The sequence below is a fragment of the Palaemon carinicauda genome, chromosome 18 (assembly GCF_036898095.1).
Source record: "Palaemon carinicauda isolate YSFRI2023 chromosome 18, ASM3689809v2, whole genome shotgun sequence".
Classification (NCBI taxonomy): Eukaryota; Metazoa; Arthropoda; class Malacostraca; order Decapoda; family Palaemonidae; genus Palaemon; species Palaemon carinicauda.
In genome coordinates, this window is record NC_090742.1 from 19,421,154 (window position 1) to 19,441,153 (window position 20,000).

Sequence of the window (20,000 nt, forward strand, 5' to 3'; positions counted from 1 at the left end):
AATGAAGCTTCCAAACAGACTCGATTGACATTTGTAAGAGTCCAAATTATCGGTCACGTTCGAGGCTGCAAACGCCGCGGGCAAGGAGACTTTTCTCTCGGTGTTCGGCGGCTTCGGATCTCGGCGGTGCTTCGCCTTGATCGGCGACCGAGCGCGGTTTGGGCGCGGTTTTGCAACGGGCAATTATCTCGTTGACTCCGTGATGTACCATAGAATTCGGTGAACCAGAGTCTCATTTCCGTCTTTCGAGAGAAAGGAGTTGATGTTGGGTTTGTTATTCCTTACTATATAGAAACCCTTCCTAAGTGAGGATACCTTAAGGGTTTGTGCATCGCCATGATCAGCAAAGCTGTGCTAGTTGCGGGCAATCATACTGGGTTGGTTTGCTGTGAGCAATCAGACTAAAGTCTCCCACCATCACCAATCTCCAATGACGAGCGTGGTGATGAAAATGGCCAAACCCCAGACATGTCTGAAGTCTTTGTCTTGCAGTAGTCTAGAAACGGGGCATTTATTATTATTATTATTATTATCACTATCCAAGCCACAACCCCAATTGGAAAAGCAAGATGCTATAAGCCCAGGGGCTCCAACAGGGAAAAATAGCCCAGCGAGGAAAGGAAATAAGGAAATAAATAACTGAAGAGAACAAATTAACAATAAATCATTCTAAAAAAAGTAACAACGTCATAACAGATATGTCATATATAAACTATTAACAACGACAACAACAAAAATGTCATATATAAACTATAAAAAGACTCATGTCCGTCTGGTCAACAAAAAAGCATTTGCTCCAACTTTGAACTTTGGAAGTTCTACTGATTCAACAACCCGATTAGGAAGATCATTCCACAACTTGGTAACAGCTGGAATAAAACTTCTAGAGTACTGCGTAGTATTGAGTCTTATGATGGAGAAGGCCTGGCTATTAGAATTAACTGCCTGCCTAGTATTACGAACAGGATAGAATTGTCCAGGGAGATCTGAATGTAAAGGATGGTCAGAGTTATGAAAAATCTTATGCAACATGCATAATGAACTAATTGATCGACGGTGCCAGAGATTAATATCTAGATCAGGAATAAGAAATTTAATAGACCGTAAGTTTCTGTCCAACAAATTAAGATGAGAATCAGCAGCTGAAGACCAGACAGGAGAACAATACTCAAAACAAGGTAGATTTTTGTTATTGTAGTGCTATTTAGAAAGTCAAGTTGGGTGATGTCTGTATAGATTGGAGAAATAAATTTTTTACAACTATTCTTAAGTACGGTGGTTGTTCTCCATAGGTGTAGATTTGAAATGCTGTAGCTTACATATTTTATGGTAATTGATTTTGTTACTGATCTTAATCTAAAAATTCAAATAATCAAAGAGTTTTATCTGAAGGTTAATATCAAAATAGCAATATACCTGTGAAATTAGATATTAGAGTACTTTTTCCAGTTAAAGAAAGATGTTATATAATTATTTTCTTATTATATTCTAGTTTGGAATACCAATCGGTATTTTAGTGCATTGAAAAAAAAATAATTTCACATTTTACATCAGTAATTTTGACATTATCTAAATTCGCAGGAAACATTGTTTCAACTGACATATTTGTACATATATTTTACCATAGCAATTTGGAAATCTAGACTTTTATGTTATATAGTCAGAAAAAGAAAGTTAATGAATATCAATAAGCAATAATACAATGAAATTCAAACCACACTGTAATTTATTGCAGATCCTATATGCAAAAAAAAAAAAAAAAAAAAAAAAAAAACCGTGATTAAGGTCAATTATTTCCCTAATCATTGCGACCTTGAATGAGCTTATAGCACGTTCGTAAAAAGAGGCCTTTGATAGGCATTCATCGAAACAACTTAAATGCTTCTAAAAGGTAATTCAGCTGATGACAATCAATACGGTCTAATGCCTTTGACGATCAGCTAGAAAGGATAACGATTGCTTGTTTCGTCCCCAGGCTTCTATTTTGTGATGTCGGTCAGACTCTGTTCTTTCAGCCGTGACCTCATTCATTTCCTTGTTAATTTTTCACACTATTGCAACTGGCTTCAGTTTCAAGGGCTTTTGCTCATGTGAAATGATTTTCAATATCTATATATGTTTCATCATAAATTTTGCCATTTTTTTTTTTTTTCAAATTTCCTTGCATTTTAACAATAAAGAAAATATGTAAGATTTCTTTAGAGTTGTTCTTTAGGAACGGGCTCAAAGATCTACAAATCATTATGTAAAATTATCAGAAGTTTCACGTTAAATAGCTTTATATAGAATAGTAAATATATGCCTTATTGAAGCTGTCACAGAGGCTGCTTATTCTTTACAAGGAAAAATTCATAATCTTTTTATAAAGTATTAAATTTTTAAGACCTGTGTTTTTGGAGACGGTACACTGAAATTTATACAGATAACAGAGTTTTTGTTTTGATTAATGAAAAAACTCATCAGTTATTATTTCTCTTGATTCATGATAAAACTCAACGATACAGATGCTATGTTCATTGGTTAGTTATCAAATTCAACAGCCACAAATATGATAATTTCAGTGGTTGTGCAGCAAGCAACGAATTTCCCCGATATAATAAAGAGTAAGTGTCTGGATATATATATATATATATATATATATATATATATATATATATATATATGTATGTATGTATGTATGTATGTATGTATGTATGTGTATATATATATATATATATATATATATATATATATATATATATATATATATAATTTCCAGTCACGCGGAGGCATTGTCCGACGTATAACTACTCGGTCACTTCCCATCTCTCAGGTATGGGGCAGAGGGAATGGTAGTTAGGAAACGGGGAGAGGTTGAGGAAAGTTGAATCTGTGTGTGCGTGTGTGTGTGCATATCTATCTAAATATTTAGCAGTTATTTTTGACGGAGTAGCGTACACTAGTGTACAAGTAAAGAAGAAAGCTATCTCTACATTTTCTTCTACGAAACTGATCAGCTAATTTTATCTCCGTCACAATAGTAACCTGCTGAGTGCCTTAAGCACCGATTCGTTTGCTATATCCTTGAACAATGTCCATCACCAACGTCGACTCATCAGTCCATTGGTGGGCTGGCAACACAAGAGCCTGTATCTTACGAAATGTGTGGCAATCTTAAACGAAGGAATCGTCAGTCCATTCTGCCATAGTGAAATTACTGCCCTTTGTCAGTAGAGATGCGTTTGCCTGGTTTCTTCACGCCGAGGTTCGGGTCTCCATCTAGAGCGTAACCCGCTCAAGCAGCAGAGCAGACAGTGTCCTTGCTGTGATCCCGACAACACCTTCCCTGAAATCTCTGATTGGCTTTGTAAGCAAAGAAACGCCCCCATACAGTATAATGCCCTCAAATCATACCTCCTGGAGCAATACTTTTAGCCAAGATTCAGCTCTCTCAATAGCCATTAGGGGATCAAAAAGTGTCGATGGCCCCCAGAGAATTGATCAATATAGCTTGCATTTAGCCTGACGCAGGCGTTTCTCCTCATGAAATAAACCTACTTTGTGCCCTTTGGATACAATGCCTGCCAGAACTTCCCAAAGGACGTGATGATTCGAGTCCCTGCTCTTATGGACAGCCACTTCCATTCTATTAATAACTCCATCAACAACTCCACTTCTGATGTAGGGGACTACTATTCAGTGCCGACTGAAGCTGAGGTGATTGCTGTAGGACATTGATGCCCACCTCGTAACATGCCCGTGTAGTGACAAAACCGTCCGCCACCCACCTATGCCACCCCATGCCTGTGGCCTAACCAATGCCCCCAATAATCAATGGATGATCCCCCTCGCTCTCAGTTGTGCTACTACCACTCCAGATTCGGGGCTGCAGCTAAGACATCTGCTATTGGATGTCAATGGCCAAAATATGTGTGAGTAGGGCATTACCTGTGACACGGTAGCCTCCTCATTAACTAATCTCTTCTATTAGCATGATTCAGGATCTAATGTGAACTTTATGATAGATACTGTTGCTTGTTATTACCTTCTTCCAAGTGCCTTCCTAGGGACGCAACCCTGTCATTCCAAAACATCGGATGTCCGTCCATCTGATGGCCACCAACGGATCTGTTATTCCTACCCACGGTTATGAGACATTGATAATTTACTGTAGTTTGGGGGCGCCCAGTACCGGTAGAATTTCATCAGCATCGATGTTACACTGTCTCTCATCGGTGCAGATTTACTTGCCTACTTCCACCTACTAGTTGACTTCGCAAATCAACATTCTGTCATTTCCAGGTCTTTTTCATCCTCACATTTATCACCTCCTCCTTCCGACCTCACTCTCCACATCAATCAGTGTGCCAACGGATGCTTACACCCTCCTTCTCACTTTATATCCTGGCATTTCCTGCCCAGCACTACGGATCCCGCTACACACACTGTATCTATCATCATATCAAGACTCACCCCCAGTGTTTGCAAAACTCAGACATTTGACTACAGACCATTTGGCATCTGCTAAATGCACATTTGTTGAAATAAAAGAAATGATCCTTTGGTCAAAAGACCTCAAGCCCATGAGCACCACCCTTGCACATCGTCCTGAAGAAGTGTGGATTCCTTGTATTGATTACAGGCATCTTAACAAGCAGACATACCCAGATCATTACCCTCTTCCCAACATCGCCGACATCACCACCTACCTTCACAGTGCTAAATTATTTTCAACCCTCGACCTCCTGAAAGATTATTATTAGGTGTCCATGAACCTAGAAGACATCTCCCAAGACTGCTATCACCACCCCTTCAGCAGAAATACTTTTAATTACTCCTGCTTTGGCTTTCATATTGCAGAGGCAACATTTCAGTGACTCCTGGGTGACATCTTAGGGAACGTCCACTTATGCATATGTTACTCATACCTCCTTCAGGTCCGTCACATAATCAAAAACTTCAATGTTGCACTTATCTTCCTTAATTCTTGCGATGCAAAATATTTATGAATGATAGTTAAAAAAGAGGAATGTCATCTCAGACATTACCTCATCAATAACTATTATAATTTTTTCAACGTTATTGATATTCAACCACAAATGAAAATCCAGATAGAGATAAAAAGAAAATAGTCAGGCGAAATATTGTAGCATATTCAAAGAGCATACGAATATTTATATATGGCATTAAAAAAATAGATATTTTTAAGTTTTATATACGTCAATAAATACAGAGGTTACAGTTAGGTATTTCAGTGATCAGGAGCACCATAGAGAGCTTTGGGCTCTTCATAGGTGGGAGCTGGAGTTCCATAAACTGGAGTTGGTTCTTCATAAGTGGGAGCAGGGGCTCCATATACAGGGGCGGGCTCTTCATAAGTGGGTGCTGGAGCTCCATAAGTGGGCTTAGGAGCGCCATAGGATGGAGCGGGATGGTAGGGCTTGGCTTCGCCCTCGTAAGTGACCTCAGCCTGGTATCCATTGTAGTGATCGGCGGTGTAAGTGACGATCTGAGTGCGACCGTCGGGGAGGAGGACGTAGTACTTGCCGGTCACGACCTTTCCGTCGGAGTTGGAGTCATGGCCGAAGTCAAGGCCCTTGTAGTCGTCCTTGACGGCATACTCGAAGTCGAAGGGCATTCCCTTCTTGTTTCAGAAAAAAAAAATATTAAGAAATAGATTAATGAATACTTTAACCCTAGAGTTGTGTATGTGTGTGTGTTTGAATAAGCCATTTGTTAAGGAGATTCTCATTATTTTTGCTTCAAAACAGATTTCTTTTGTGTACCTCTATGATTTGTATACTTACTGTATACCGTACGTTACAAAAGTGATTTATTTTCAAAACTTGCTTGTGAAAACTACAGAAATCATACCTCGTGCTTTTCCTGGTGACCGTAACTTAGCTGGTGTTCGGGGGCATCGTATCCGTATCCTTCAGGAACAGGGGAGTCGTCAGGACGTCCGTTGACCAAAGCCACTAGGCACCAAGAAGCGATTATAACCTGCCGGTGGAGATAAGGGTTTATTTAGTGCTATATGTGAATTAAATATAAAATAATGACTTTTTATTATTATTATTATCATTATTATTATTGTTATTATTATTATTATTATTATTATCATTATTATTATTATTATTAATTGGTAAGCTACAACCCTAGTTGGAAAAGCAGAATGCTATAAGCCCAGAGGCTCCAACAGGGAAAATAACCCAGTGAGGAAAGGAAACAAGGAAAAATAAAATATTTTAAGAACAGTAACACTGAAATAAATATATCCTATATAAACTATAAAAACTTTAACAAAACAAGAGGAAGAGCAATAAGATAGAATAGTGTGCTCGAGTGTACCCTCAAGTAAGAGAACTCTAATCCAAGACAGTGGAAGACCATGGTACAGTGGCTATGGTACTACCCAAGACTAGAGAACAATGGTTTGTTTCAACGTTATTGACATTCAACCACGAATGAAAATCCAGAAAGAGATAAAAAGAAAATATTGATACCAGCTGATTATCTCTGCTTGTAGTAGAGATAATTGCTTTAGTGTTCACATCTCTTTCTGGTCATAAATATTAGATGAAACATGATTTTTCAAAGCGTGGTTTATATGTCTAGAGAAAGCCTACATAACATTTCTAGGTAAATGGACATAATTCCTATATTCAAAGTATGGTTTCCATATGATATCCATTTTTGTAAAATTTATTTCCAAGAGTTTATTTGAATATACTGGTAATTAGTTGGCTTTCAAAATTTCACTGCTTAAATTGGTCAAGTAATTTATGGTGGTCAACTAAGTAATAACGGGAAATTTTATTTGAAACTGAAAGTATATTCGTGGAAGCCATTGCCCCTTTCCAATTGTAGGCAAAAAGCATTGCACTATGAAAAGTGATCAAGATATATAAATTATGCACTGAGCAATTAATCCTTGTGCACAGAAGAACAACAATGAAAGTGAATATGGTTTCTATTTTCTCTCTCACCTTAGCGTACATGTTGGCTTCTTGTCTTCGTTTCGGCAAACGAGCAATGTTTGAATGAAGTCGTCTTCTGCGAACTTTATATAGGACCTTTTCATGGCCAGGTTTAATGAAGCCACGCCCTCTGGTGAACAGATTTTTCCCTAGCACAATTTTTTTTTTCTTTTTTTTTTTTCAATTGTGCTTCGCTTGAAGGAGTAGAGAGACTTGATTTATTGTTCGGAGAACTTTGGCAACGCAAATGAAGTTAAATGTAGAATAAGTTTTAATGAAAATTACATTTTTCTATCGATTTTTTGTGGAAAAGACTAATTTTTTTTTCAACATTGCTACAAAAAATGAAATCTAATTCTTCGCATTTCTTTTGATTATCACGTGACTTTGAACATCATATTAGAACTAACCATAAAAACTTTTTTTTTTTTTAGCTTACTTACAGCTATTGCTGTCATATAAGACCTTTCCAATTGAATGTAAAAGTACCATATGTAAGCCTACTCGTATTTACGTGTTACCAGTAAACTTATTTTTTTTGTGTGTGTGGGGGGGGGGTGAGATAGAGCTCTCCTTAGAACTTTTTGACCTTAGATGCCTTTAGCCTTTCTTAATGATTTAATGGTTGGTCTTAGAAATAGGTCAATATCATGCTAATATAACTGTACAGAAATTAAGGCAGCATTGCTTAGAGATATCTGAACAAACTAATTAGGTAGTATTGTGCGAAGTTTATCTGACAAAAATTATAGCTGTAGTGTGGAGATAACGCAACGGGAAATAAGACAGCGTTTTGTAGGGATAATAGAAAATGAAGTAGTATGATATGGAAATCACTCAGCAAAAGATAAGTAAGCATTGTGCGGAGATAACACAATAGGAAATAGGGCCGCATTATATAAAGATAGTGCAAGGCATTATACAATAATTTCCCTCATAAAATTGATAAATGAAATTGTTGATAACATCGGCAGACGTCTTGGACGACTTGGCAAGTACTGAGTAGAGTCATTGAAAGATAAATATCGGGAAAAACAAAGATTTTATGATTTAGCTCATGATATCGAAGAGAAAAAATAATAGCTTTCTTTATCAAAGGTATTTGAAGACAAATTTTCATAGCTACTTGAGAACTAAATATTATCGTTCAGGTTCGACCCATCCTCCATGTGTACAACAGATATTAGTAATTCTACATGTTTCAAGTCATTGGTATTACCATCTCCCCTATATATAATAAAGAATGAATGAATTATGTGCAACTATCTGGGATCATAACACCAATAGTAATTGAGTGTCCGGATATACATATGTATATATATATATATATATATATATATATATATATATATGTGTATATATATATATATATATATGTATACATATATATATATATATATACATATATATATATATATATATATATCTATATATATATATATGTATATATGTATGTATATATATATATATATATATATATATATATATCTATATATATATATGTATATATGTATGTATATATATATATATGTATATATATATATATATATGTATACATATATATATATATATATATCTATATATATACATACATATATATATATATATATATATATATATATATATCTATATATATATGTATATATATATATATATCTATATATATATATATCTATATATATTTATATATATATATATATATATTTATATATATACATATATATATATATATATATATATATATATATATGTATATATATACATATATATATATATATATATATATATATATATATATATATATATATATATATATTGGTCAGGCTCCGCTCTCCCCGTTCTTCGGGTATGTATGGGGTAGTCATACCTTGGTGCGTCTCTGCGCATATCTATCTAAATGCTTAGCAGTCATTTATGACTGGTCGCGTACACTAGTATGTCGCTTGCCTAAAAGGATCTTTCCTCCCACACAGAATCGTCTCAAGCTCTGATTTTTTATTTCCTATTAATGGTGATAATGATAAAGATTTTTAGATTATTGTAAGAATATATATATATATATATATATATATATATATATATATATATATATATATATATATATATATATATATATATATACTGTATATTGAATATGCCATCATGCCACCCCATACTTTTCATCAAGAGACCTCCCCCCAACGCACTTTGTTATTGCGCCTTAAAATTAGTGCGTGCTACTCTCTCTCTCTCTCTCTCTCTCTCTCTCTCTCTCTCTCTCTCTCTCTCTCTCTCTCTCTCTCTCTCTCTCTTCAAATGTCAATTGTTGCACTGACCAGAAATAGATGTCCTTCATTCCCTCTACAATAAATCTGTAGAAACCATGTGCTGTGCATAAATAATGCCATTTTAATGTAGTGTGGCTTAAGTAATATTCCTTATTGCTCTTTAATGCGAAACTTTGAAGGCTTAGGACTCATTTTAAATCAGTCGACTTATGATTTTATTTCTTAGCGTAATATATTCCGATCTAGAATTTCTGCTTTAGATCTTTGAGAGACGTTTTGGTGTGCATGATGCTCTTAATGGTACTTTCCATCGTGACCTTTCCTTTGAAGGTTACTTAATGTGGTCTTGATTTGGTTTTACTAAGCTCATACTAAGCCTACTTTTGCTGCTTTCTTATTTTAACTGTCGCCGTGATAAGGGACAGATATTCCACATTCTAAAGTGAACGCTGTGGTCTTTTATTATTATTATTATTATTATTATTATTATTATTATTATTTGCTAAGCTATAACCCTAGTTAGGAAAGCAGGATGCTATAAGCCCATGGGCTCCAACAGGGAAAATAGCCGAGTGAGGAAATAAAATAAGGAAATAAACTACAAGAGAAGTTCAAGAACAATAATACCATTAAAATAAATCGTTCATATATAAACTATAACAACTTTAGAATAACAAGAGGATGAAAAGATTAAAAAAAACACAAACAAATACATAAGTTTCGTTCACATGAAACGCTTTAAAGGTTTAAAGGTCGCCCATGAATGGCAGAGGCAACCGGCAGTGACATTGCCCTATCAAGCAGGACAATGCCCTAGAGACTGACCATACATACATATGATCAGCGACAAAGCCCCCTCTCCACCCAAGCTAGGACCAAGGAGGGCCATGCAATGAGTGTTGATGACTCAGCAGATTGACCTAGAGGCTCCCTCAACCCTCACATTCTTAGCTCACAAGGATAGATTGCAGCGACCAAAGGAACTAACGAGTTTGACCGGGACTCGAACCCCAGTCTGGCGTTCACCAGTCAAGGATGTTACCACATCAGCCACTACAATCACCATTCAAACATTATTCTAGACTAACTTTGGCCCTTGTTTACAATGTGTTCAAATATTGAAGTCTGATGGACAGGAGAAAAGAGAGTATGTTTCCTGAAATATTAGGAGACTCGTTTAGAGAGCCTATTAAGATTTGTAAACCCGTATTCAAGTTATATTAAGCTTCCTGAATAGAAAAATATGTTGATATATCAATCGGGGAATAGCAGCAATACAACTATAGTCAATTATTTTTAGTGAGGCAGATTTACACCGACTCGCACGGGTGCCCCTTTAAGCTCGGAAAAGTTACCTGATCGGTGATTGGTTGGACAAGATAATTGTAACCAATCAGAAAGCAGGAAACTTTTCAGAGCTAAAAGGGCACCGCTGCGAGTCAATGCAAATGCGCCTCATTAAAAAAAGAATTAAGGATAAGCACTGACGTTCCTTTTTATGCCATATTTTAACCTAACCAAACTTCACCATCCTCGTTGGACTTCCACGACCTAGTTTGCAGATCTACTCAAGATCAGTTGGTAAACTTTAAACTAAGCGTTAGGGATTTCATGCCTTATTATTATTATTATTATTATTATTATTATTATTATTATTATTATTATTATTATTATTAGCTAAGCTACAAAACTTAATTGGAAAAAGTTGGATGCTACAAGCCCAAGGGCTCCAACAGGGAGAAATATCCCAGTGAGTAAAGAAAATAAAGGAAATAAATAAACTATACGAGGAGTAACGAATCATGAATATAAAATATCTTGGGATCATTAACAACGTTATTACCCTAAACGTAACATAACCTTACTTGACTGTCCTTACTGGACACTCATTACCTAACCAGGGCCTTGGTCAGCTAACAATTAAAACCCTGCTGGAAAACCTCAAACTATATAAACTATTTTATGTATAACTGTCGTCTACGATCTCCAAAAGAAAATTAAGAAAATTTGTGGTTAATGTTTTCTTCCGTATATTGTTTTTCTAAATGGCTTAAGAGTTTAGCAGCTAATTCTAGCTATTTTTCAATGACCAATGCGATCTTTATCGTTTGTATTTCTCAAAATAAATGCAATTTAATATGGTAAGAATATATAAGTTACTTTCTATTGTGATTTTTCAACAATAAGGCAATGTAAAATAAACCAGGCTTTAATTTTTGCTGTATTTACATGATGAATAAATACAATAATATACAGAACTAAACATCTCAATAGAACAGCTTATATAAGAATCAGAGAGCAAATATTCCATACAAATATAAGTCATTCATTTGTCATTCAGAATGTCACGGGTTGTAAAGGTAGCTGCATTAAAAACAGGTTTTCATACGTTATAAAATTTACCACACTATAAAGCAATTTTTTTTTTTTCAGATCTGATTAGACTGTCATAAGCTTCGTTTATTACTTAAAGTTTTATTTGTACATTAATAAAAACATTTCCTTTCTGCTATCTCCCAATTATTTTATCGGCTGACTTGAAAGTTTTCTCTCGAATTAGACAAATATTCAAGAATAGCATTAATTACAGGTGATCTTCACTTGGTAGACTTGGTTGGTAATTATTTCGAAAAGTTTATTATTTTCCTTTTCTTTACTCCAATCTACCTTGAAGGGTTTCCTTGGTTCTCCCGTTATTAGTAGCACAGGAAGAGGAAAAGTGAGGATGATTGTTTAATGAAGTTTTAATAGTTTGCTTTCTTGAAGGCTGCGGTTTGTGCAATATTCTTTGGTTATAGTCGAGTCTTCCTCTATAAATTTCATGAAATAAAAGTATCAGAGTTTTACAAAGTATAATGCCGATGTTAACTGATCCAGTTGTTTTTATTATGTTTAAAAATTTACCAATCGTATGGCTGTTGTAATGACTGATTTATAAATATAGAGTTTCAAGTTTGTTTTTAGAGAATTTGAAGTATTCATTATTGAAACTTTGTCCTTTCGTCGGGGTCTTTTCGTTTAAATTTTTAACAAATTGCACAGAGGTAAAATGTAGGAAGTTTGGCAGTGAAGTAAATGGTTGTTCTCTTAAATTTATGAAGTATATGAATTGGCAAGGAGTTTTAAGAACAAGACTATTTGGAAGATGTCCTCTGCAGTTTAAATGGCTTAAGAGTTTAGCAGCTAATTCTAGCTATTTTTCCATGACCAATGCGGTTTTTATCATTTGTATTTCTCAAAGTAAATCCAATTCAATATAGAAAAAAAATATATAAATTTTTGTCTATTATGATTTTTCAACAATGAGGCAATGTAAAATAAACCAGACTTTAGTTTTTGCTTTATTTACATGATGAATAAATACAAGAATATACAGAACTATACATTTTAGTGATCAGGAGCGCCATAGAGAGCTTTGGGTTTTTCGTAAGTAGGAGCTGGTGTTCCATACACTGGGGCAGGCTCTTCATAAGTGGGAGCAGGAGCCCCATAGGTGGGTTTGGGAGCACCGTAGGTTGGAGAAGGTTCATAGGGTTTTGTTTCAGGGTACTTGGCTTCACCCTCGTAAGTGACCTCAGCCTGGTATCCGTTGTAGTGATCGGCGGTGTAAGTGACGATCTGAGTGCGACCGTCGGGGAGGAGGACGTAGTACTTGCCGGTCACCAAGTTCCCGTCGGAGTTGGAGTCGTGGCCGAAGTCCAGGCCCTTGTAATCGTCCTTGACGGCATACTCGAAGTCGAATGGCATTGCCTTCTGGGAAAAAACACATAATTTCCGTTATGAGAGAAAAGGAATAGTAGAATAATAGATCTTTTTTCTTTTGAAATGTTAGGGACAAATTTTTGAACAGCAAATATATCAATATTACTTTGTTATTGAACGTAGTAACACAGTTTGCGGAACTTTAAATAATTTTTCGAAGAATTTACAATATTTTCCATTATAAAATAAGTTTGCTAGCCATTCAAAAAAAATATTTTCCCCAATTTCAAAGAGGAAAACGGCTCTTAAATATCAAAATATCCGAACAAAGAACATTTATGCATTTTTTTATATAAATTTCAATTAAATAAATTGGCAAGACCGAAAATTTAAATCCGAAAATATACACTAATTTACCTCGCTCTTCTCGTGGTGTCCATAACTCAGCTGATGGTCAGGATCCTGGTATCCGTATCCCTCAGGGGTATGGGCGCCATCAGGGCGTCCTATGGTCAGGGCCACAAGGCAGCAGGAGGCAATCAGGACCTAAAACAAGAGATATCAGTCGTTATTATATGTCAATTCGCGCTGTGATTTAGGAGATTCGGTGCCTCTCTCTCTCTCTCTCTCTCTCTCTCTCTCTCTCTCTCTCTCTCTCTCTCTCTCTCTCTCTCTCTCTCTCTCTCTCTCTCTCTGAATAGTAACACAGTAAATGAATTCAAGAATAAGTTAGACCAGATTATAAAAACTCTAAACGTTTAAACTAATTCGCTCTACCCAAGAGTAGTCCCCGCCGGATGGACTAAAAGTCAGACATTGAAAATCCTTGTACCTCTCTCTCTCTCTCTCTCTCTCTCTCTCCTCTCTCTCTCTCTCTCTCTCTCTCTCTCTCTCTCTCTCTCTCTCTCTCTCTCTCTCTCTTTTGTACATTTTCGTGGAAAAAGCTTAGAAATCTAATTATTCTTCTTTAATGAAATATGCAATTCACCTTATTATTTTTAATTCACTTCGCGTACTTTCGATATAATTTTTTGCAATATACTTGAATACGAATAGAGATTTGCCCCAGGGAGTGAATTGCAATGCTTCAAGACATGAACAGATTTGATTTACACAAAGTTTTCTTGTTGGAACTATCTGATTATATAATAGTGTGAATAATGGATTGTGAAAATTTTAAGATTTCTTGATTTTAAGAAATATACGAACAGATATTGAAGGATGACAATTTTATCTGAAATCGTACCAGCATTGTCTGCTAGTAGCACGTGAAAGTAAAGGTGATTTAAACTTAACCTATTTTATTTTTTCTATTGTCATTGCACTCATTCCTTCAGCACTATAGTCCATTTCTTTTAGCGAGGCATATTTGCACCGACTCGCAACGGTGCCCTTTTACCTCGGAAAAGTTTCCTGATCGCTGATTGGTTGGACGAGATAATTCTAACCAATCAGCGATCAGGAAACTTTTCCGAGCTAAAAGAGCACCGCTGCAAGTCAGTGCAAATATGCCTCGCTAAAAGAAATGGACTATAGTACCAGTTAACGACGTGAAAATTTTGATAACGATAAAATCATTGAATTTGATGAAGAAATAGAAGAATCCTAATCAATTTGTCTCACCTGTGAGAACATGGCTTTTTCTGGTGTGTTTGGACTTTTGGACAGTCAAACGATATTTGAAAAGAATCGTAAAATCCAAAGAATATATACAGATTTTTCATGGCCAGGGTTACTGAAACCACGCCTATCTAAATTATTGAGAGAGAGAGAGAGAGAGAGAGAGAGAGAGAGAGAGAGAGAGAGAGAGAGAGATCTTTATTGGCCATCGTTACAATAAAAATGTGTTATAAACATCAGAAGAGAGAGAGAGAGAGAGAGAGAGAGAGAGAGAGAGAGGAGAGAGAGAGAGAGTGAGAGGAGAGAGAGAGAGAGATTAATATACTGATAAGGATATCTTTATTGACCATTGGTACAATAAAATGTATTATAAACATTAGAGAGAGAGAGAGAGAGAGAGAGAGAGAGAGAGAGAGGAGAGAGAGAGAGAGAGAGAGAGAGAGAGAGAGAGAGAGAGTGAGAAGGAAGTTTTTTCTTCCAAACTGAAAAAAACTATAATATCGATCGAATTTTCTGTGCCTTTTTTTTTTTCCTTCTTTTTTTCCCACCACAAACTCACTCTTCGCATTCTTCTCTCTTACCTCTGACAAGAGCTTAAGGCTCGTCTGCTGACCCCGGGAATTTTCTTCATGGTTTTGCAAAGACGATGTTTATTGTTTTTTTTTTTCTTTTCTACTTTTTCACTGGTGCCCTGAGAACTTTCCGCGGTTTGAAGGGAGAGTTATGTACTTGAGTTGAAGTGAAGCCAGAAAGAGAGAGAAATTAATGGGTTCTTTCGATTGATAACTATTTTATCTTTTATTGTTGTTTCCGGCTTATCTTAAATCATTTACAATTATATTCTTCTGTTCCTCTTTTTATTACAGTGCTATATTTTTTTTTCTCATAAGCGACCGCCAGTCGTCCAATATCAGTAATCTCTTTCTCTCTCTCTCGATGCCAGAAAACCTCAAATCAACCAATCTCTCTCTCTCTCTCTCTCTCTCTCTCTCTCTCTCTCTCTCTCTCTCTCTCTCTCTCTCTCTCAATAATGGAGGAGAGAGTGAAAGAGAAAAATTTTAAATAATTTTATGGCAGAAAATTATTCAAGACTTCAAAATTGTAAGTAAATCACAATTGCAAGACTGATAGACATGATCTTAAACATCACATTATGTGAAATCGCCGTCACTTTTGCTAACTGTAAAAGCGTTACAGACTTGTGCAAGCATCGAGAACATGCAAAATGTTACAAAATATAATAATATCTATTTTGTCTTTGAAAAGAAGGAAGTGCCTTCAGTTGTTGTTGATGAAATTTCCTAGATTCTGTCAGAACTTCCATTCAGAAGGAATTTCTTGAGTGCGACAGTAAACAGAGATTCTAAATCGGTCTCATGGTGCTTAATTATATGTGATCAGTTTCTGGTATTCTTCGTATAGAATAACACTACTAAGGTGACAGTTAGTAATGTGTCGTCTATGCTTTAAAATAGATTGGCTTGCTATATAGACGTATAGATATTGACTATAAAAGAGTTAGGTCAGTGATAAACTGGGATAGAAGACTTTGAATAGCAGTTGAACAGCAATCTTTGTTCCCTGGCGAGTTAAAGACTGGAAACAAGTTGATGTCGCTTGAATGGGTGCGATGGTTCTGGGTTCAAGTCCCTGCATATGGTTTGATACATTTCAATGGCAACAGGACCTTATGGTATCTGTTATGAGTTTTGTGGTCCATGGTTCTACTTTATAACATCACCAGCCATGGTTCATGTATCCTGATCCTAGCGAAGGATTGACATGGGACGTGGTCGCAGATCAAATGTGTCTGCAAACGTTTATTAAGACCATGCGACATAGAATTTAGCTGTCTTTTGCTTCTGATAGTTCATTTATGACTTCCAAACCCTGAAAATGCACCATGAATTGGATGTGTATGAAAGGAACAGTCTAGAGGAGATTTGTTGCTACCAACGATGGATAGATATTCAAGCCTGTATATTTAATCAGATAGAAATTAGTATATATATATATATATATATATATATATATATATATATATATATATATATATATATATATATATATATATATATACAGTAATACCTCTGTTTACAAGTAACTCTGAATAGATTAATTTCAGTTTACGACCGTGAAACTTCATTTCGGTGTACGTTTATTCTTTTAGAAAAAGTACTAATGAGATTAACACACGTACCCATATGCCACCTACACCGTGTTCATATGCTTTTTTCTCGATTGTGTGTTTACTAGCTTGCACCCCCCCCCCCCTCCCCCCGTTCCCCAGAGCCTAACTTTTTCACTTAACCATCAGCACTAGTAGAAGAATCGCTCACGTGTCTTTGGTTTTTTTTTTTTTTTTTTTTTTTTTTTGTGTATTGATCACTTTTGTTCTTAGGGATGTTTTCTGCTGAGTCGTAAAGTTAACAGCATTGTAACAATGCCGCTTAACTTGATTAAAAAAAGACTGTAAAAAGATCAAAATTATGCAACCGACCAGCAAACGACCTGCATAAACTTCGTATTTGTACTGCAACATCCACGATCAATACAGTTACAATTTTGGACAATAAGAAGGATATCGAAGAATTAAACAAAGTAGAGCAGATACTGTCATTAACAGATCAACACGGAAAATTATTTGTTTATATGAATTGATGAGAAGCAGTCAGGTGGTACAGTTACTGAAAACTCTATTTCTAAAAAAGCAATGATATTGGAGCTGAATAAGGGCCAGTATTAAGAGAATGGGGGGGGATGTTAGAAATGTTGGAAAGCCAGCAAAATTTGATAAAAGATACGGTTTCATGGGGGCAAGTACTAAATCTGTTTGATAATGCTATGTCCTGTGAACTTGAAATTTTTAAGAAATGACCAAGGAGTCACCTCTAGATAGTTTCCCTTTGTCACACTGATCATAAGACAGTAAATAAAGGCAACCAATTGATAGTGAATGACATTCAAGAGAGAGAACATCCGATATTTTACACAAAGTTTTTCTGGAGGGAGATTCTCCCATCAAGCAGTAACCCCTTCCTTTCCTCCTCCTCCTCCTCCTCCCTCCTCCTCCTCCTCCTCCTCCTCTTGTCTCCCCTACAACCGCCACAACTATCCTCAAAGGTAAAGCGTGATATAATTTGTCAATATTCTATTTCCTATTGTGAATTATTAATATGAAATAATTTTTTATGTTATGGGCCATAATAGGATCTAACATTACCCAACTTATTAAGTTTAGAAATTAGTGTTTGTGTATTTTTGGACGTGTGGAACGCATAGAGGGATTATCAATTATTTCTTGGGGGAAAGAAATGGTTTACGTGCATTTTGATTTCGAAACTTGCTCCTGAACTGATTAAACTTGTAATATATATATATATATATATATATATATAAATATATATATATATACATATACATATATATGCAGTAGATACATACACACACACACACACACATATATATATATATATATATACTCTCACCCTGTCATAAAATTACAGAAAATATTCGGGAATTGAATATTTAAATATAAGCTGTCTGTTAATGCATCTGTATATTTGTATTTTTTATAAGCTGAAGATAGCATTTCTAAATGGATATTTCAAAAGAAAAGCTCAACTTTTCAATATGAAAATTAATCACAGCATATCATTAAAAAATTGAAAATTATTTTTACAAGAAATACACTTGAGATTCCTCAAGGTAAACGATCTGCCTGATTCAGGTGAAAAAGAGAAATCTTTGCAGATTAACCGAGGCCATTTTGGAGCTTAAATATAATTCCTTCTTTCGGACTTCCATTAGTAATCGATAATTAAAGATAAGTATTAGAAATACTTCTTCCCTCAGGGATCTGCGAACAATTCGAAGGCCTCTTCCGCAATTATAGTAAGTCTTGATGTAGAAAACACTGACTTTGATTTAAATTCTTCACAAAGTTAAAGTTCTGTACAGATTAAAAGGGTAATTGTTGGATATTATTTCCCAGTTAATGTTATAATAACGTTCAAAGTTATCATATCGTTATAACTCTGAGATGTGATGCCCTGGTTAGGGGTGTTACCCAGAGAGATTCACTCGGAAACCACAATTTCCCACAACTTACCGAACCAGCAGGTTTTAGTTAAGAAAACGGGAGGAGGTAGGGCAGGGTTGAGTCTTTGCGTGTGTGTGTACGTGCTTGTGTATGCATATATAAATATCTGAAAATTTAGACGTCATTTTTGGCGTTTATATATATTATATATATATATATATATATATTTATTTATTTTATATATATACATATATATATATATGTATAAATATATATATACATATATATATATGTGTGTGTGCATATATATATATATATATATATATAGACACAGAATATCCGTTTTAACATCCTAATTCTGTAGCCATTAGCTTTCTAACGAAGGAAGATGCCTTCCTGAGACTCAGTGACCCTACACCATTGTACTGCACGTGTTTCATACACGTAAAGAGAATGTAATACTATTGCTTTTTTCCCTGTGCTTCTCCTGGACTGATGATAAAACAACCTGTTTAATCTTGCGTCGCATGATTTAGATTGCTTGAATTTTTGTGACACTCATGTTCTCAACTGCTTATTATATAAGCTCGCTATCTGTTGAATAAACGATAATTGTAGCCACCTCGTCTCTCTGTTAACACCTAACTACTACCTCGCATATTGGTGACCCTCATGTACCGCACGTGTTTCATACACGTTCAGAGAGTGTACTGCTTATTGCTATTTATCTCTCCCTATCTCGGACTGATAATAAAATAACGTTTAAGCTTGCCATCGCATGTTTTAGATTGCTTGAGTTTTTGTGACATCCTTGCTCTCAACTGCTTGTATATAAATTCCTTATTTATTGAATAGACGGTACTTCTATTCACCTCGCCTACCTGTTAGCACCTAACAACCACCTAGCACACCATACAAAGAAAATAAAAAGTAAAGATTATATGAACATTTCTTTATTTACATAGAATGAATAAATACAGGATCTAAATAGAATTTATGATGGTTATGTTTAGTGATCAGGAGCGCCGTAGAGAGCTTTGGGTTCTTCATAAGTGGGAGCTGGGGTTCCATAAACTGGGGCGGGTTCTTCGTAAGTGGGTTTCAGGAGCCACATAAGTGGGCTTAGGAGCGCCATAAGATGGAGAGGGATGGTAGGGCTTGGCTTCGCCCTCGTAAGTCACCTCAGCCTGGTATCCGTTGTAGTGATCGGCGGTGTAAGTGACGATCTGAGTGCGACCGTCGGGGAGGAGGACGTAATACTTGCCGGTCACGACCTTTCCGTCAGATTTGGAGTCGTGGCCAAAGTCAAGGCCCTTGTAGTCGTCCTTGACGGCATACTCGAAGTCGAAGGGCATTCCCTTCTGAAGTAAATAAATAAGAAATATTCTATTCATTTTGCAATCTGCTTTG

The 20,000-nt window shown here is 35.7% G+C and overlaps 2 protein-coding genes and 1 pseudogene across 2 annotated transcripts; all 3 read right to left on the reverse strand.

The window, feature by feature from the left end:
• Positions 1-5,230: 5,230 nt before the first annotated feature.
• On the reverse strand, positions 5,231-7,003 carry LOC137657685 (cuticle protein 7-like). Its single transcript, XM_068392085.1, has 3 exons — positions 6,969-7,003; positions 5,854-5,982; positions 5,231-5,623 (listed from the first exon to the last, which is right to left on the reverse strand). The coding sequence occupies exons 1-3, from the start codon at positions 6,978-6,980 to the stop codon at positions 5,231-5,233; spliced, it is 534 nt and encodes a 177-aa protein (XP_068248186.1). The 5' UTR covers positions 6,981-7,003.
• Positions 7,004-12,613: 5,610 nt separating this feature from the next.
• Positions 12,614-12,973, reverse strand: LOC137657680 (pro-resilin-like). Its single transcript, XM_068392081.1, has one exon. The coding sequence runs from the start codon at positions 12,971-12,973 to the stop codon at positions 12,614-12,616; it is 360 nt and encodes a 119-aa protein (XP_068248182.1).
• A 6,626-nt stretch (positions 12,974-19,599) lies between these two features.
• The window catches only part of LOC137657672 (cuticle protein 7-like), a 2,002-nt pseudogene continuing 1,601 nt past the window's right edge, over positions 19,600-20,000 (reverse strand).

Bases quoted from the DNA above. Each gene is read 5' to 3' on its own strand.
- LOC137657685 (XM_068392085.1), bottom strand. The intron at 5,624-5,853 runs GTATGATTTCTG...TTCTGAAACAAG, and splicing joins GTCACCAGGAAAAGCACGAG to AAGGGAATGCCCTTCGACTT.
- LOC137657680 (XM_068392081.1), bottom strand. From the start codon at position 12,973: ATGCCATTCGACTTCGAGTATGCCGTCAAGGACGATTACAAGGGCCTG.